Below are 18,159 nucleotides of genomic sequence, written 5' to 3'. Positions count from 1 at the left end.
GTATGTTGCTTAGAGCCCGTTTCCACTCCTAATCCCTTGGAAAGAGACTCCTAAGCTCCTTACGTGCAGCAAGTGTTGACAGGCTGGATGGTGCAGGATGAAAGCAAAGGAGCCCTTTGTGGCCTGGGGGCAGACCTGGATGGAGGGAAGAAATAAACGTTCCAGTAATCCGAGTTAATTCTCACCCCACTGCCTTCCAGTTCACTCTTGTTTTTCCGTCCCAGATCCCAGCTCTAGCTGACGCTGGCTTCCGTGTCATTGCCGTGGAAATGAAAGGATATGGAGACTCCACAGCTCCCCCAGGTGAGCTAGCTTTCAGCCCTTGTCTTGAACATATGGACAGAGGAAGTGGGGATCCTGCATCGCAGGGGGTTGGGCTGGATGACCCTTGGGGTCCCTTCCAGAACTCTACAATTATGTGAAGCTGCTTTCCACCACATCAGGCCTTAGTTCCGCCCAGCTCAGTACTATTCACCAGTTGAGGTAGCCAAATGGCACCCTCCAAATCTTGTTGGGTTACAACTTCCATCACCCGTTAGATCTGCCTTTGCTGCAGAACACCAGCTGCCCACTGGACGGTGTGAGCCTTGAAAGGCAAAGGCCTTGCAAAGCCGCCCTGCTTCTTTTGCGCCCGCAGTAATAATAATAATAATAATTTATTATTTATACCCCGCCCATCTGGCTGGGTTTCCCCAGCCACTCTGGGCGGCTTCCAACACAATATGAAAATACAGTAATGCCTCAAACATTAAAAGCTTCCCTAAACAGGGCTGCCTTCAGATGTCGTCTAAAAGTCTGGTAGTTGTTGTTCTCTTTGACATCTGGTGGGAGGGCATTCCACAGGGCAGGTGCCACTACCGAGAAGGCCCTCTGCCTGGTTCCCTGTAACTTGGCTTCTCGCAGCAAGGGAACCGCCAGAAGGCCCTCAGAGCTGGGTAGAACAATGGGGGTGGAGACACTCCTTCAGGTATACTGGACTGAGGCTGTTTAGGGCTTTAAAGGTCAACACCAACACTTTGAATTGTGCTCAGAAACATACTGGGAGCCAGTGTAGGTCTTTCAAGACCGGTGTTATGTGGTTTTGGCAGCCACTCCCAGTCACCAGTCTAGCTGCCGCATTCTGGATTAGTTGCAGTTTCCAGGTCACCTTCAAAGGTAGCCCCACATAGAGCGCATTGCAGTAGTCCAAGCGGGAGATAACTAGAGCATGCACCACTCTGGTGAGACAGTCTGTGGACAGGTAGGGTCTCAGCCTGCGTACCAGATGGAGCTCTTCGACAGCTGCCCTGGACACAGAATTGACCTGCGCCTCCATGGACAGCTGTGAGTCCAAAATGACTCCCAGGCTGCACACCTGGTCCTTCAGGGGCACAGTTACCCCATTCAGGACCAGGGAGTCCCCCACACCCGCCCGCCTCCTGTCCCCCAAGAACAGTTCTTCCGTCTTGTCAGGATTCAACCTCAATCTGTTAGCCACCATCCTTCCTCCAACCGCCTCCAGACACTCACACAGGACCTTCACCGCCTTGACTGGTTCTGATTTGAGAGAGAGGTAGAGCTGGGTATCATCTGCATATTGATGGACACCCAGCCCAAACCCCCGGTGATCTCTCCCAGCAGCTGCATGTAAGGGCTCCTCTCCTCTTCCTTTGCTCTTGTTAATGCCAGACACATTCCTGGCAGCAGCTCATAAGATCCCAAGGGCTTTTCATCCACAGGTGAGGAACCTCTGGCCCAAAGCACAGCTGGAGATTAGCCTGATGAAAGGGTGGGTGGGAAGGAAGAGAGAGGCTGGGACACACTCCCTTCTTGATCTGCTTAAAGCTCGGCTGCCCTCAGCTGCCCTCTCCTCCCTTCCATCAGTTCCACCCCCCCCATTGCCTTCCAGCTTTGAGGAAATGAGCGCAGGAACCTAGAATCATAAAACTGTAGGGTTGGAAGGGACCCTACGGGGTCATCTAGTCCAACCCCCCGCAGGGTCTCAGACCCTTGTGCAATCTAGTTCAGTATCGTCTGCTCTGACTGACAGCAGCGCTCCGGGGTTTCGGGCAGGAGTCTCTCCCAGCCTTGCCTGGAAATAGCAAGGATTGGACCTGAAGTATTCTGCATGCAAAACAGATGCTCTAAGTGCCGAAGGTGTGCTGAGCCTCATGAATCCAGCAATTTGGGTCTGTCCAGCTATCCTTTTTCTTCTGCATTCATGACAATTTGTGCTCTTGATGATATATTGGGGGGGGGGGTTACAGGAGATCCTGCTTTCATTGCTGCTGTTGCCTGCAAGAATTTTGGGGTAAACAGATAGCTTCGTTTGCAATCATTGTGTGCCCCGAAACTTCCAGCTAACTTTTCAAACCACAAATGGCAATTTGTTTTAAGTTTATATCCATATAGTTAAAGCCATGGTTTTCCCAGTAGTGATGTATGGAAGTGAGAGTTGGACCATAAAGAAGGCTGATCGCCAAAGAATAGCCAGGTGTCCCCAGTTGTACCGCTGGTTCTTCCTGCTTAAGTGTAGGGCCCTACAATTGTCCCTGCTGGAATTCATTTTGTTAGTTTTGGCCCAGTTCTCCAATCTGTTTAGACTCATCTTGAATCCCGATTCTGTCTTGGTGGCATTAGCTGCCCCTCCCAGTTTGGAGCCATCTGCAAATTTGACGAGGGCCCCCTCAATTCTTTTATCCAAGTCGTTCCAAGACCTGTTGCTGAATGCTCCAGTACAATGCTTATTCATCCTTCTCCAAAAAGCAGCTTCTCTCTCTGTATCGAGTCCAAAGAGGCAGACACTTGCAGAGATTGGAAGATTGCTCACGAGGAGAGGCGCATGGCAGCTTTGGAACATTAAAAATGAATTTTGAGGGCACTAAAATGGCTTTAATAATTGATTTTGTTTTTGCAGAGATAGAGGAATATTCCCAGGAAGAAATATGCAAGGTAGGTCACAGCGTTCAGGAGCCTACCTCTGGCGTGCGCTCACTTGAATCGATCCCGTGCGAACGCTTAAAATGAAAGTTGGATCAAGACTGTATTAGAACAGAGAAAAGGTAGCCTAGACTTCGTTAATGGGGCTGGGGAAAAAGGTGCAGAGTTCAGCCAAAAACCAGGAAGCTGCTATGTACTGAGTCCATCTAGCTAATTACTGTCTACACCCCAGGAATCATAGAGTTGGAAGGGACCCTGAGGGTCATCTAGTCCAACCCCGTGCAATGCAGGAATATGCAGCTGTCGCAGGACCTGCAACCTTGGCAGTATCAGCACAACACTTTAACCGGCTGAGCTATTGATTGATTGATTGATTGATTGATTGCTTACTAACCGGTAAGAAAACAACAACAGCAATCGTTTAGGACTTTCAGAAAGTTAATATAACAATAGACTAAATAAAGGTAAAGGGTAAAGGGAACCCTGTCCGTTAGGTCCAGTTGCGGACAACTTTGGGGTTGCGGCGCTCATCTCGCTTTACTGGCCGAGGGAGCCGGCAGACAGCTTCCGGGTCATGTGGCCAGCATGACTAAGCTGCTTCTGGCAAACCAGAGCAGCACACAGAAACACCTTTTACCTTCCCAACGGAGTGGTACCTATTTATCTATTTGCACTTGGACGTGCTTTCAAACTGCTAGGTTGGCAGGAGCAGGGACAGAGCAACGGGAGCTCACCCCATCGCGGGGATTCAAACCGCCGACCTTCTGATCAGCAAGTCCTAGGCTTTGTGGTTTAAAACTCACATCAACTTTCTGGACATCTGGACAGGCTTGTCTGAGCAAGGATGTTTTAAGGAGGCACTGAAATGAGCGCAGTGAAAGTGGCTGGCTGATATCAATAGGGAGTTCCAAAATGGAGTCACTGGGACACTGAAAGATTGAGTTCTTACAAATGCGGAACGGGTAATTTAACCCTGCTGGGGCAGGCAGCACTGGTCTATGTAAGGGGTAGGCAACCTAAGGCCCGGGGGCCGGATGCAGCCCAATTGTCTTTTCAATGCAGACCGTGGACGGTCCTGGAATCAGCGTGTTTTTACATGAGTAGAATGTGTGCTTTTATTTAAAATGCATCTCTGGGTTATTTGTGGGGCATAGGAATTCATTCATATTTTTTTTCCAAAATATAGTCCGGCCCACCATATGGACGGTGGACCGGCCCATGGCTGAAAAAGGTTGCTGACCCCTGGGCTATGTGATCAAATTTGCCATGTGGAGCTTGGTCATACAGCCAATCGCTAGGGAAAGCAGATTTCAAGTCACCGCCCATCAGCTGTTAGGTGGAGACTTCAAGCCTGCTGATCATTGGCTCTTCACCTGACATCGTTGTGATAGCAGGTGATTGACAGGTGGGCAGCGCCTCCCATCTGTCAGATTTGGCCTGCAACAGGTCAGAGAGATTATGAAATTCGGCTGAATCGAGTGTTCATGCTCTTAAGTTTGCTGCTGAAGTTGTGCAAGCCGTTGAAAATAAAACAGGTTTCCTAACAGCTTTATATCAGACCACAGTTGAAATTAAGTTCCAACTCTGTGATTCTACAAAAACTACATAAGATTATGAATGGAGAGGGGATAGTGAGTTTTCCTCCTCCTTTCATAATACGTGAACTAAGTGACATCCAGTGAAGCTGAATTTTGGAAGAATCAGGGCAGACAAAAAGTACTTCTATCACACTACGCACTGTTAACCTATGGAATTCACTGCCACAATATATAGTGCAGGGGTGCAATTAGTGCCAGCATCGTCCGTTAAGAGTTTGGGTGTAATCTTCGATACCTCCCTCTCTATGGAGGCGCAGATTACAGCTATAACAAAGGCAGCATTTTTCCATCTCCGCCAAGCTAAGCAGTTGGCTCCTTACCTCTCTCGTCCTGACCTAGCCACTGTGATCCACGCGACGGTCACCTCCGGACTGGATTATTGTAACTCGCTCTACGTGGGGCTGCCCTTGAGACTGACCCAGAAACTCCAGCGGGTGCAGAATGCCGCGGCGAGACTCCTTATGGGGTCTTCGCTGCGAGATCACATTCATCCGGTGCTATACCAGCTGCACTCGCTCCCGGTGGAGTACAGGATCAGGTTTAAGGTGCTGGTTTTAACCTTTAAAGCCCTATACGGCCTAGGACCCTCGTACCTACGGGACCGCCTCTCCTGGTATGCCCCACAGAGAAACTTACGGTCTGCAAATAAAAACATCCTGAAGATCCCAGGCCACAGAGAGGTTAGGCTGGTCTCAATTAGAGCCAGGGCTTTTTCAGCTGCGGCTCCAATCTGGTGGAACGCTCTGTCACAAGAGACTAGGGCCCTGCGGGACCTGACATCTTTCCGCAGGGCCTGCAAGACAGAGTTGTTCCACCAGGCCTTTGGTCAGGGCGCAGCCTGACCCCCTCCTCTGGCAATCTGCACAGAATTTTGCTTAATGGTTGCCATCAATTTGATTTTAATTTGATTTTAATTAATTTTATAATGAATGTTTTTAGAATGTTGGATTATTTTGATTGTTGTTAGCCGCCCTGAGCCCAGCTTCGGCTGGGGAGGGCGGGATATAAATAAAATTTATTCTTATTATTATTAGTGGTGGCCTCTAAGTTGGATACATTTAAAAGAGGTTTAGGCAGCTTCATGGAGGATAAGAAGCAATAGGTGTGTACCACCGTCTCCAGACGCAGAGGCAGTATTATTATTATTATTATTATTATTATTATTATTAGAGTCCACAGAGCCTAGGACTTGCCGTTCAGAAGGTTGGCGCTTCGAATCCCTGCGATGGGGTGAGCTCCCATTGCTCTGTCCCAGCTCCTGCCAACCTAGCAGTTCAAAAGCACATCAAAGTGCAAGTAGATGAATAGGTACCACTCTGGTGGGAAGGTAAATGGCGTTTCCGTGCGCTGCTCTGGTTCGCCAGAAGTGGCTTAGTCATGCTAGCCACGTGACCCGGAAGCTGTACGCCGGCTCCCTCAGCCAGTAAAGTGAGATGAGCGCCGCAACCCCAGAGTCGGCCATGAGTGGACCTAATGGTCAGGGGTCCCTTTACCTTTACTATGCCTCAAAATCCCAGCTGCTGGAATATTGCTAATTGGTCAGACTCTGAGCAAGGGAGCAGATCGTACCCCAAAAGTCTGGCCAACGGAGATTGGGTTACACATCCCCTTTTAGTGTAGCCTTGTGAGCTGTCAGTCCAGACTCCTGCTCGCTTGCATCCAGAGAATGCCTGGGCATGTCCAGAGTTGATAGGTGTGTGTTGCAGTGTAGACTGAGCACATTTGCAGCTGCTCACGATCAGCATCATTTTAACAGCTAGCGTGGGTTCAGTAGCGACAAGATACTCTCGGAAGAAAAATGCTGGAGGCTTGACTTCCGTATTTACGGGACCGCCTCTCCTGGTCTGCCCCTCAGAGGACCTTAAGGTCCATGAAGAACCATAGTTTAGAGGTCCCGGGCCCTAAGGAAGTCAGACTGTCCTCCACCAGGGCCAGGGCCTTCTCAGTGATGGCTCCTACCTGGTGGAACGCTCTGTCCCATGAGACTAGGGCCCTTCAGGAGTTAACCTCCTTCTGTTGGGCCTGTAAGACAGAGCTATTCTGCCTGGCCTTTAATTTGAATTCAGCCTAATCTTTTATTTCCCTTCTCTTTCGTCCCCCTCCCCTTTTATGAAGATCACCCGCTCTGAGACCCCACAGCTAATTCTCCCCCGGCCTCCTCACTGGCCCAAGTAGGACCAATTCAGCCAGCTAGCCCTGGGGATTATCTAATTGATTTTTGAATTTTATTGTTATTCATGTTTTTAATGCTGCTTTTATAATTAAGTGTTTTAAATTTGTTGTTAGACGCCCTGAGCCCGGTTTTTGAACTGGGAAGGGCAGGGTATAAATAAAAATTTTATTTTTATAAACAATTATTAATATTGACTTCTCATTTGATCTTTGCTTCCTTAGGATCTGCTGGTCTTCCTGGACAAAATGGTAAGTTTCAAAAAAATATTCAGACTTGAAACCTTTTCATGGCTGTCCGTCTCTTGCGACGTGGCGTATCTGTGAGACTCCTCTGTGTGGATTCTTCTTCTTTTTCCTGTTCTTATGATGTATTTTTACCATTTTTATGTTGACTTGCACTGCATGTATGTTTTGGTTTTTTTAATTAAGTGACTTTAGAAATATATCCAAATAACTAAATTATTATCTGCAGCGTATTTGGATCATGCATGTTCTGTTGACCCACCTGCACCTGCTCACATTTCCTCATCTGCATGGCATAAATGGGATTTTAAAGGCATCCGTGGGACTCCTAATGTTTCGTGTGGATGTTAGTCCACACAAAAGGAGTGTCTCCACCCCCATCGTTCTGCCCAGTCACTAAGGTCCAGCTCCAAGGACCTTCTGGCGGTTCCCTCGCTGCGAGAAGTGAGGTTACAGGGAACCAGGCAGAGGGCCTTCTCGGTGGTGGCACCCGCCCTGTGGAACACCCTCCCGTCAGATGTCAAGGAAATAAACAACTATCTGACTTTAGAAGACATCTGAAGGCAGCCCTGTTTAGGGAAGTTTTTAATGTTTGATGTTTTATTGTGTTTTTACTATTCTTTTAGTAGCCGCCCAGAGTGGCTGGGGAAATCCAACCAGATGGGTGGGGTATAAATAATAAATTATTATTATTATTATTATTTATTAAAACAAAAAATTTTTTTTCCTTCCAGTAGCACCTTAAAGACCAACTAAGTTAGTTCTTGGTATGAGCTTTCGTGGGTATCTGAAGAAGTGTGCATGCACACGAAAGCTCATACCAAGAACTAACTTAGTTGGTCTTTAAGGTGCTACTGGAAGGAAAAAATTTTTTTTGTTTTGACTATGGCAGACCAACACGGCTACCTATCTGTAACTATTATTATTTATTATTTAGAGTTGGCTTTCACTGGTGCTTTTGAGGCGTGGGGATTGTCTTGTGCCTAGATTCCTGGCTTGGTACCAAATCAGGGATGGGAATACTGCGTCTCTCTGGGTATTGCTAGACTTCAATTCCCACCGTCCCTGCTGGCTGCTGTGAGTTGTAGTCCAATAGCACCTGTGGTCCTCTAGGTGTGTTCCCAATCCTTGCACGAGATCTTCAGATTCCTGCCCAAGTGCCTTCAGGTTCGCTCTCCTCTCCAAACCGATTCCGCTGTTGTTGCCTGCATCCTTTCCCTCTTCCTGTGACATGTCCTTCCTTTATCCCTCTGATTATAACCGACCGACGGAAAAAGACGGTTAATGGAAGTGCTCTTAGAAGTTCAGCCGTGTCGTTCTTTGAGCCTCGCTGGGAGAGAGTAGTAAAGGAAGATTCCCCCGTGGCTTGGCAAGCAGCTGGAGTGAATGTTCTAATCAATTTTTCTCTCTTGGCTAAAGTACAGCCTCTCGTATCAGTTTAATAGCGGATGCATCCTCTGTCAAGAGACTGATGCTTCGGGGAGGGAGATGCGAGTGCCGGTTAACAACACAAGCGTGCTGTTGCCCTGTCATATTCCAACTAGCCCCTGGACTTGTTTGGGGTCATTGGTTTCGGTTGCCTCTGAGGCTCCTCCTGATCCATCCCAGCATTCAAGATGACTTGATCCAGTGGTGGTAGGGGAGATAAATTGTCCCCATGACTCCTTCAGCCCTTGGCATCAGTGGTGGTTTTTCAGAGCAGGCTGGTTTCCAAATGCACCAGCTCTTAAGTTGTGTGTGCATTAGGACTGTGCTCAGTGTTCCTGCAGCAAAGGAAAAGAGCCTAACGGTGGGTAAAACATATATCATTTCGGTTTATATCCTCGTTTTCCACCAGTAACACACACGACTACTGACAGTAGGGATAATAATACAGCAGGAATAAAATGTGCATATTTTATGTGGGTCTGTTTTCCCGTTATAATAATAATAATAATAATAATAATAATAATAATAATAATAATAATATATTTATACCCTGCCCACCTGGCTGGGTTTCCCCAGCCGCTCTGGGCTGCTTTCAGCAAAACACTAAAATTCAATAACCTTTTAACCATTAAAAGCTTCCCTATACAGGGCTGCCTTCAGATATCTCCTAAAAGTTTGGTAGTTGTTTTTCTCTTTGACATCTGGTGGGAGGGCGTTCCACAGGGCGGGTGCCACTACTTCCTGGTTCCCTAATAATAATAATAATAATAATAATAATAATAATAATAATAATAAATTTTATTTATATCCCGCCCTCCCCAGCCGAAGCCGGGCTCAGGGCGGCTAACAACACTAAAACAGTGCAACATTATAAAAACATTATAAAAATTAATTAAAATACAAATTGATGGCAACCATAAAGTTTTGTAAAGATTGCCAAAGGAGGGAGTCAGGCTGCGCCCTGACCAAAGGCCTGGTGGAACAGCTCTGTCTTGCAGGCTCTGCGGAAAGATGTCAAGTCCTGCAGGGCCCTTGTCTCTTGCGACAGAGCGTTCCACCAGGTTGGAGCCGCAGCCGAAAAAGCTCTGGCTCTAGTTGAGGCCAGCCTAACCTCTCTGTGGCCTGGGATCTTCAGGATGTTTTTATTTGAAGACCGTAAGTTCCTCCTTGGGACATACCAGGAGAGGTGGTCCCGTAGGTACGAGGGTCCTAGGCCGTATAGGGCTTTAAAGGTTAAAACCAGCACCTTAAACCTGATCCTGTACTCCACCGGGAGCCAGTGCAGCTGGTACAGCACCGGGTGAATGTGATCTCGCAACGAAGACCCCTATAACTTGACTTCTCTTGGTGAGGGAACCTGTCCTCCTTAGAAGCTGCTTGGGTGGATTTTCCCCCAACAAGCTTCCTCGCAGCACGATCCAGCCAATCGGGGATTGTGCTGTAGGCATGATGATATCACAGTGCGAAATAGCCAGGGTCAGGGAAAGCAGGCATAGCCCATTTAGAGCGAGGGCAAGGCTGCTGGTGCTGCGTTGCCCTCACTTGGGATGGGCAGGGAAGGGAATGTGTGTCCCAAGGCATCTCTAGGTGCCGTTATGGCCTGAGTTCTACACTGGCTCCCAGTATGTTTCCAAGCACAACTCAAAGTGTTGGTGCTGACCTTGAAAGCCCTAAACGGCCTCGGTCCTGTATACCGGAAGGAGCGTCTCCACCCCCATCGTTCAGCCCAGACACTGAGGTCCAGCACCGAGGGCCTTCTGGTGGTTCCCTCACTGCGAGAAGCAAAGCTACAGGGAACCAGGCAGAGGGCCTTCTCGGTGGTGGCACCCGCCCTGTGGAACGCCCTCCCATCAGATGTCAAAGAGATAAACAACTATCTTACATTTAGAAGACATCTGAAGGCAGCCCTGTTCAGGGAAGTTTTTAATGTGTGACATTTTAATGTATTTTTAATCTTTGTTGGAAGCCGCCCTTGGTTGGAAGTTGCCCTTTGTTGGGGCAACCCAGCCAGATGAGCGGGGTACAAATAATAAATTATTATTATATGATTATATGAGTGGGTTCCTGGTTTGCTGGCGGGCATCCATCTGCCTCGGGAGACAATGGCGGAGTGTGCCTTTGAGGGTGAGCTGTTGGAAGGTTGCAGCCAGAGTTAGAAACTGAGATATGAAAGCTAGGAGCTAAATAGCACCTTAAACCTAGGTTATGGGCGCAACAAGGGAATGTCTAGGCGCACTTTTTGTATAACAAGAATACAAAGCTGGAAATGAATGAACTGCAGCCAAAATCTTATATTCATTTCTTACATTCTTACTGCAATGCGCTCTACGTGGGGCTACCTTTGAAGGTGACTCGGAAACTACAACTAATCCAGAATGCGGCAGCTAGACTGGTGACTGGGGGCGGCCGCCGAGACCACATAACACCGGTCTTGAAAGACCTGCATTGGCTCCCAGTACATTTCCGAGCACAATTAAGAGTGCTGGTGTTGACCTTTAAAGCCCTAAACGGCCTCGGCCCAGTATACCTGAAGGAGCGTCTCCACCCCCATCGTTATGCCCGGATGCTGAGGTCCAGTGCTGAGGGCCTTCTGGCGGTTCCCTCATTGCGAGAAGCAAAGCTACAGGGAACCAGGCAGAGGGCCTTCTCGGTAGTGGCGCCTGCCCTGTGGAACGCCCTCCCATCAGATGTCAAAGCGATAAATAACTACCTGACATTCAGAAGACATCTTAAGGCAGCCCTGTTCAGGGAAGTTTTTAATCTGTGATATTTTAGTGTATTTTTGGTTTCTATGGAAGCCGCCCAGAGTGGCTGGGGAAACCCAGCCAGATGGGCGGGGTACAAATAATAAATTATTATTATTATTACATGGTGTAGTCTTCATCTGAAGACTGCAAAAAACAAAGCAATGCTTCCCTTGCCCACTCCCCTAATATTCTTAAGAGGGTATTTTCTCAAGCCTTCAGAGACTGGCTGGACATGGGGAGGCAGAAAACGGTCCTCCTTTCCTTCCACTCTGCAGTTTTAATCTGAAATCTTTGGGGCAGTACTGTTCCCAGAGCTCAGAAACTGCTTGCGCTAATGAAATCCCTTGTCACAAAATGCGCCTAGAACAACGGGAGTTTTGAATGCTGGTTGCAGCGCCTGCTGTGGCTGTAGAGACCGAATAAGGGAGAGACATGTTTTGCTGCAGCCGGGGCAGATGAAGGCATCCAGTTGTGCCGATGCAGATGCGCCATGACATTTCTTCTCTCTGCGCTCCTCCCAGCGGTCATTCCATCTCTTGTCACTGCTGTGGATGCACGACCTGGCAGCCTGTCTCCAGGCACAGCGGTTGTCTGCAAGGGATTCCCACCTGGCAGGGTCGACGTTGCCAGCCTAAATGTTACATTTGCAGGCATCTTTGTAACACAGAGTTAGCCTGCCAACAGGCCTAGTGCCAGCTCCCCGTAAAATACCGTATTTTTTGCTGTATAAGACTCACTTTTTCCCTTCTAAAAAGTAAGGGGAAATGTGTGTGTGTGTTATGGAGCGAATGCAGGCTGTGCAGCTATCCCAGAAGCCAGAACAGCAAGAGGGATCGCTGCTTTCGCTGCGCAGCAATCCCTCTTGCTGTTCTGGTTTCTGAGATTCAGAATATTTTTTTTCTTGTTTTCCTCCTCCAAAAACTAGGTGCGTCTTATGGTCTGCGTCTTATAGAGCGAAAAATATGGTGCATCCTTGGAGATCCTGCCATCGTCCATTCTGTGCAGGCCACCTAGAAATTGCTGAAATTCTAGATCGAAGCCTCAGGCTACTTTTCAACCTGATGAGCTCTCTCTGGGGTGATTCTTCCATGCCATTTAAATCTGGTTGTGTTTTTATTTTTGAGATAGGCTGCTTCAGTGCTTAAGCTGCTGATGCTTAAGCTGCATTCCCTTCGTGAAAATACGACTTCTTTTTTATATATATCTCTTATAACGTTCTTGAGTAATGTCTACGTAATAGAGCACGTTGATCGAGCCAGTTGTAGATTTCATCCAAGGCTTGGTCCTGGTGCACTTTTGCCGACGAAGCGGATTAATTATTGCACGTCGTTTTGGTTGAAATATGCCAATCCTGCTTCTCTGACCTTCCTGGATAAAACGGCTTCCCTTTTGCTTTTTGCTTTTGATAAACGGCCAGGTCTCGAACACAGAGAGAGGTCACCCGAACCCCCGCCTCCGAAGTTAAATAACGATTCCTCCTTTTAACCTCTTTGGAGACATTAATCTGTTTTGACAATATAATTAGGATTGTAGTTCTGATTGCTGGCCCTGTTGGAAGGAAGGAATCAATTCAGGATTTATTAAAATGAGGTAGGTGCGTATATCTTGAGAGAGTGTTTGAAGTGTTGGTGGGGTTGTTAAGCTGAATTGTTGACCTAGGCAGGTTTTGCTTTTTGCTGTGGATATCTTGCAGAAGATTTAGGACAGGGGTTTTTTTTTTTTGGACACGCTGTTCTACCAAAGAATTCCATTTTTCTAAAATAATAATAAATAAAGATTTCCTCTCTGCACTTTCCTACAGGGCCCACTATAGTTCTCCTAAAGAACTGGTGGGTCAAATAAGCTATTAGTCTTGTGCCTTTTAGTTGCTGAGAGGACACTTCCCAGTATTTGAGGTCTTCTGCTGAGAAACATGCACCCGCTGCCCCTTCCTTCAAATGTGGAGTGGGGGGCAAATATGGCAAAAGCTACTCCCAAGTGGTGGCACTCCAAATTGGTTGACATTCAGGCAACAAGTTAGGATGCTTTTTATCATCTTATGTCTTTTAAATTTAATTCTGCGGTGGTATCTTGCTTCCCGAACGGCTTGGCTCCTGAACAAATCAGGAAGTGAGTGTTCCAGTTTGCGAACGTGTTTTGGAAGCTGAATGTCCGTTTCGGCTATTGGCATTGTTTCCAGTCAGCCAATCAGAAGCCGCGCCTTGGTTTGCGAACGTTTTGGAAGTCGAACGGACTTTGAGTTCGGGAACCAAGGTTCCACTGTATTTATTAAATATTTTTATAATGCCTTTCATTTAAAAAAAAAAAATCCAAGGCAATTTACTAGATTAGAAAAATGCAACTCAGTAAAGCAACACAGTTTGAATAAAACACACTAGGGATACAATATACTAAAGATAAGGGCAGTAAAATTCAGCAGAACCGAAATAAGTCTGTTTCCTGGGCCCAGTTGGTACCAGTGCCCATGCAGCTTATGCCCATAGCTGTCAACTTTTCCCTTTCCTTGCGAGGAATCCTATTTGAATAAGGGAGTTTCCCTTTAAAAAAGGGAAACGTTGACAGCTATGCTTATGCCACCTGGCAACTTATGGTGGATTTGGTGCCTGCACCTATGTGTAGGTTTTGCTCAGCACCTGCACAGTGCCACCTTCATCAGAATGAAATAACATACCCCCACAATTTTATCTAGATTTATACTTTTCCTTCCTCCGCTGAAAATTAGCTATAGTCACTACAGGGACTCTGGTTTGCGGTGTTGACAGATTCTCTCCCCTGCTACGGAAAAGGCCCGCTGTCATCTGTTTGCACACCTCCTTTCTAAGGTCAGTAACTGTTTGGTGCCCTCAGAACAGCGAGATTTGCTGGCATGGCTGCGGCCTGAATAATTTGTTTGCAGGAGTGAAAGTTCAGCAGTTGGTGGAGCAAGGACTTTGGAATGACATTAGATAAAGCAGTGCGGGGTAGCAGGGGAGAAAGCAGCATTAACAGAATTAGCGAAAGCGAATGAACGTACGCTGGTGGTTTAAATGTTTAATTCATGCAGTGACCTTGATCTGCTGCGGAGCGATGTCGCGTGTGGCTTTGTGTAGAGCGTTTGTGTGTCTACAAAGGGACAAGGAGCGACTTTCCTTTTCCCATTGTGGTTCCCTCCTGCCGTTGGACATCCATTAAAACTGAATGTTGGAAGATCCAGGGTAGATAAAAGGAAGCGTTTCTTCATGCAGCACACAATTAAACTATGGAACTCACTGCCACAGGAAGCAGCGAGGGCCACCAACCTAGACTGGTGTTGTAAACCGCCCTGTGGGCTCTTGAAGAAGGGCAGTGTATAAACATAATAAATAATTGTTGTTGTTTAGTCATGTCCGACTCTTTGTGACCCCATGGACCAGAGCACGCCAGGCCCTCCTGTCTTCCACTGCCTCCCACAGTTTGGTCAAACTCATGCTGGTAGCTTCAAGAACACTGTCCCACCATCTCGTCCTCTGTCGTCCCCTTCTCCTTGTGCCATCCATCTTTCCCAACATCAGGGTCTTTTCCAGGGAGTCTTCTCTTCTCATGAGGTGGCCAAAGTCTTGGAGCCTCAGCTTCAGGATCTGTCCTTCCAGTGAGCTGATTTCCTTCAGAATGGATGGGTCTGATCTTCTTGCAGTCCATGGGACTCTCAAGAGTCTCCTCCAGCACCAGAATTCAAAAGCATCCATTCTTCGGCAATCAGCCTTCTTTATGGTCCAGCTCTCACTTCCATACATCACTACTGGGAAAACCAGAGCTTTAACTATTGTTGGCGAGGTCCGCAGGCTATAAAAGAAGATTAGATAAATTCACAGAGGAGAGGGCTATCTGTGGCTACTAGCCATGATGTCTGCTCTGCCTATGCAGCTGGACGCAATGATGCCTCTGAATGCTAGTTCCTGGAAACCACAAGTGGGGAAAGAGCTCTTGTGCTTGGGTCCTGCTTGCCGGTTTCCCAATAGAGGCATCTGATTGGCCACCAGGAGCGCACCTAGCAGATGGTGTTTGGTCCCCGCCTAGAGCACAGGCCAAGTGACGGGGAGAGCCAGCGTGGTGTAGTAGTTAAGAGCGGTGGACTCGTAATCTGGTGAACCGGGTTCGATTCCCCGCTCCACCACCTGCAGCTACTGGGTGACCTTGTGTCAGGAGTTCTGCCTACACTTGAATAGGACCCTGGCAGAGACACATGCCCGACTGGCATGTTCTCTCCCTCCTGGTCGTTCGTTCGGGAGCTTCATAAGCTTTCTTCAGCCCGAACATCACAGTGACCAATGCCAACAGACACCGGCACACTTAGGGATCCACAGAGTTTGCTCACCTTGTATGACAGACCTCAGCAACTCAGCATTTTGGCTAATCTACTTTATTTACATATAAACACGCACAGAGCACTGCAACATGGCTCCCTCTCTTGCATCAGACAGCAAAGAGAAAAAGGACAAAGGACAATAGTCGCACTTCACGGAACACAGTAACACAAACATCCTGTCTCTGTCACTTCCCACTCTGTGGAGTCAAAACATACACCGTCATGTGATAGACAACAATCCCATGACTGCAATCATGGAGCAGGAATTCTGACAGTCAATACAGTGGAACCTTGGTTCCAGAACAGCTTAGTTGCTGAACAAATTGGCTCCCGAACGCCGCAAACCCGGAAGTAACGTGTTCCGGTTTGCAAACCTTTTTCGGAAGCCGAACGTCCGACCTGGCTTCCGCTTGAGTGCAGGAAGCTCCTGCAGCCAGTCAGAAGCCGCGCCTTGGTTTTCGGATGGTTTTGGGAGTCGAATGGACTCTGGGAACGGATTAAGTTCGAGAGCCAAGGTACCAAAGTATCCTCCTTAAGGATTTCAAGAGAGTTCTAGTTTCCTTCCTGCTCTGTTCTTTTCTGCACCTTTGGATGCAGCTGCTGCCCAGCTCCTGCCGCCCACCCCAAACCCCGTCGCTGGCTTTGCTGAGGTTATTTGAATTTCCTCCGCGGCAAACAGGAATAAAATTGCCGAGGCGCTTTTGTTCTCAGCCCCCTGACCCCAATTCTGATGGTCTTTGTTTGCCCAATCAATAGCTGCTTAATATGCTCTGTTTCGGGGCTGGGCTGGGCTGCCTGCTTTCCTAAGGGTGGTTCATGGTTTGCAGGAGAAAACAAACAGTGCTTCATTGCTTTCCTGAAGGCCTAAAGCACAGACCCAGGCAGCCCTGAAAAGCCTAGACCAACTTTAAATTGCTTTTTGCCCTCTCTGTGAAATGCCAAGCTTTGAGCAGTGAGGAGGCATCCTGGAAAGTTGAGGGAGGAGATGATTTTACAAGCCTTCAGGTCTCTGATCATTATTGCTTGTGTTGTGTAAAATGAAACAGGAGGTGGGGGCAGTTTCTTTGGCTACATTTTTCTCCGCAGGAAAAGGCAGCAATGCTTCTGAATACCAGTTGCTGGAAAACATAGGAGGGGAGAGTTGCTCTTGTGTTCGAATCCTGCTTGTGGGTTTCCCTTTGGGGCATCTGGTTACGTTTCTGAGCACAATTCAAAGTGTTGGTGCTGACCTTTAAAGCCCTAAACATCCTCGGTCCAGTATACCTGAAGGAGCGTCTCCACCCCCATCGTCCAGCCCGGACACTGAGGTCCAGCGCCGAGGGCCTTCTGGCGGTTGCCTCGCTGTGAGAAGCCAAGTTACAGGGAACCAGGCACAGGGCCTTCTCGGTAGTGGCACCCGCCCTGTGGAACGCCCTCCCATCAGATGTCAAGGAAATAAACAACTGACTTTTAGAAGACATCTGAAGGCAGCCCTGTTTAGGGAAGTTTTTAATGTCTGGTGTTTTGTTGTATTTTTAATCTTCATTGGAAGCCGCCAAGAGTGGCTGGGGAAATCCATAAGTAATAAATAATAAGTAATAAATTATTATTATTATTATTATTATTATTATTATTATTATTATTATTATTATTGTTATTATTATTAGCCACTGTGAGAACAGGATGCTGGACTAGGGCCATTGGCTGATTCAGCAGGGCTCTTCGTTTCCTCCCCTCCCCCATTTCACTTTTAATTTGCATACAGTGGACCCTCTGGATACAAACTTAATTCGTTCCAGGGGTCCGTACATACCCCGAAAAGTCTGCAACATGAGGAATTGCTTTTGCGCATGTGCGCAGCAAAACCCGGAAGTATACACTTCCAGGTTTTTCGCATTCACAACCCGAAAGTTACATTACCTGAAGGGTAATGTACAGGGTGGTTTCCCCAGCCACTCTGGGCAACTTCCAACCGAATATTAAAAACAATACAGCATCAAACATTAAAAACTTCCCTAAACAGGGCCGCCTTCAGTTGTCTTTTAAAAGTAAAATAGTTGTGTAAAATAGTAAAAATAGTAGCGTGTGCCACAGGGCAGGTGCCACCACCAAGAAGGCCCTCTGCCTGGTTCCCTGTGACCTCACTTCTCGCAGCGAGGAAACCGCCAGAAGGCCCTCCGCACTGGACCTCAGTGGGGTGGACGGTGGGGGTGGAGACACTCCTTTAGGTATACAGGACTGAGGCTGTTTAGGGCTTTAAAGGTCAGCACCAACACTTTGAATTGTGCTCGGAAACGTACTGGGAGCCAATGTAGGTCTTTCGAGACCGGTGTTATGTGGTCTCGGTGGCTGCTCCCAGTCCCTGCTCTAGCTGCCGCATTCTGGATTAATTGCAATTTCCGGGTCACCTTCAAAGGTAGCCCTACGTAGAGCGCATTGCAGTAGTCCAAGCGGGAGATAACCAGAGCATGCACCACTCTGGTGAGACAGTCCGTGGGCAGGTAGGGTCTCAGCATCCATGGCAGATGGCCCTCTAACCTCTGCTGAAAACCCTCTGAATGAAGGAGAGTCCAGCACCTTCCAAGGGAGTCCATTGCACTGCTGAACATCTTTTACTGTCAGAAAGTTCTTCCTGGTGTTTGGTCAGACTCTGCATCAGCATGCTCCATCATACCATAGCTGCCCCACTCTGGAGGCTCCTGCATGCTCTGGCATGCACCACATTAAGTCTCCTGTCTTTGGTGTGCTG

General features: G+C 47.8%; 1 protein-coding gene across 1 annotated transcript in view; it reads left to right on the top strand.

The window, feature by feature from the left end:
- Window positions 1-18,159, top strand: part of EPHX2 (epoxide hydrolase 2) — a 102,263-nt gene that overhangs the window by 35,413 nt on the left and 48,691 nt on the right. The window contains exons 8-10 of the mRNA XM_083605234.1: window positions 225-303; window positions 2,897-2,931; window positions 6,912-6,938. Of these exons, the coding sequence (XP_083461360.1) occupies window positions 225-303; window positions 2,897-2,931; window positions 6,912-6,938 (141 nt within the window). The remainder of the gene's footprint in view (window positions 1-224; window positions 304-2,896; window positions 2,932-6,911; window positions 6,939-18,159) is intronic.

The sequence above is a fragment of the Podarcis filfolensis genome (assembly GCF_964270895.1).
Source record: "Podarcis filfolensis genome assembly, chromosome: 3".
In the NCBI taxonomy this organism is placed as follows: Eukaryota; Metazoa; Chordata; class Lepidosauria; order Squamata; family Lacertidae; genus Podarcis; species Podarcis filfolensis.
This window is presented reverse-complemented; position numbering and strand designations above follow the sequence as displayed.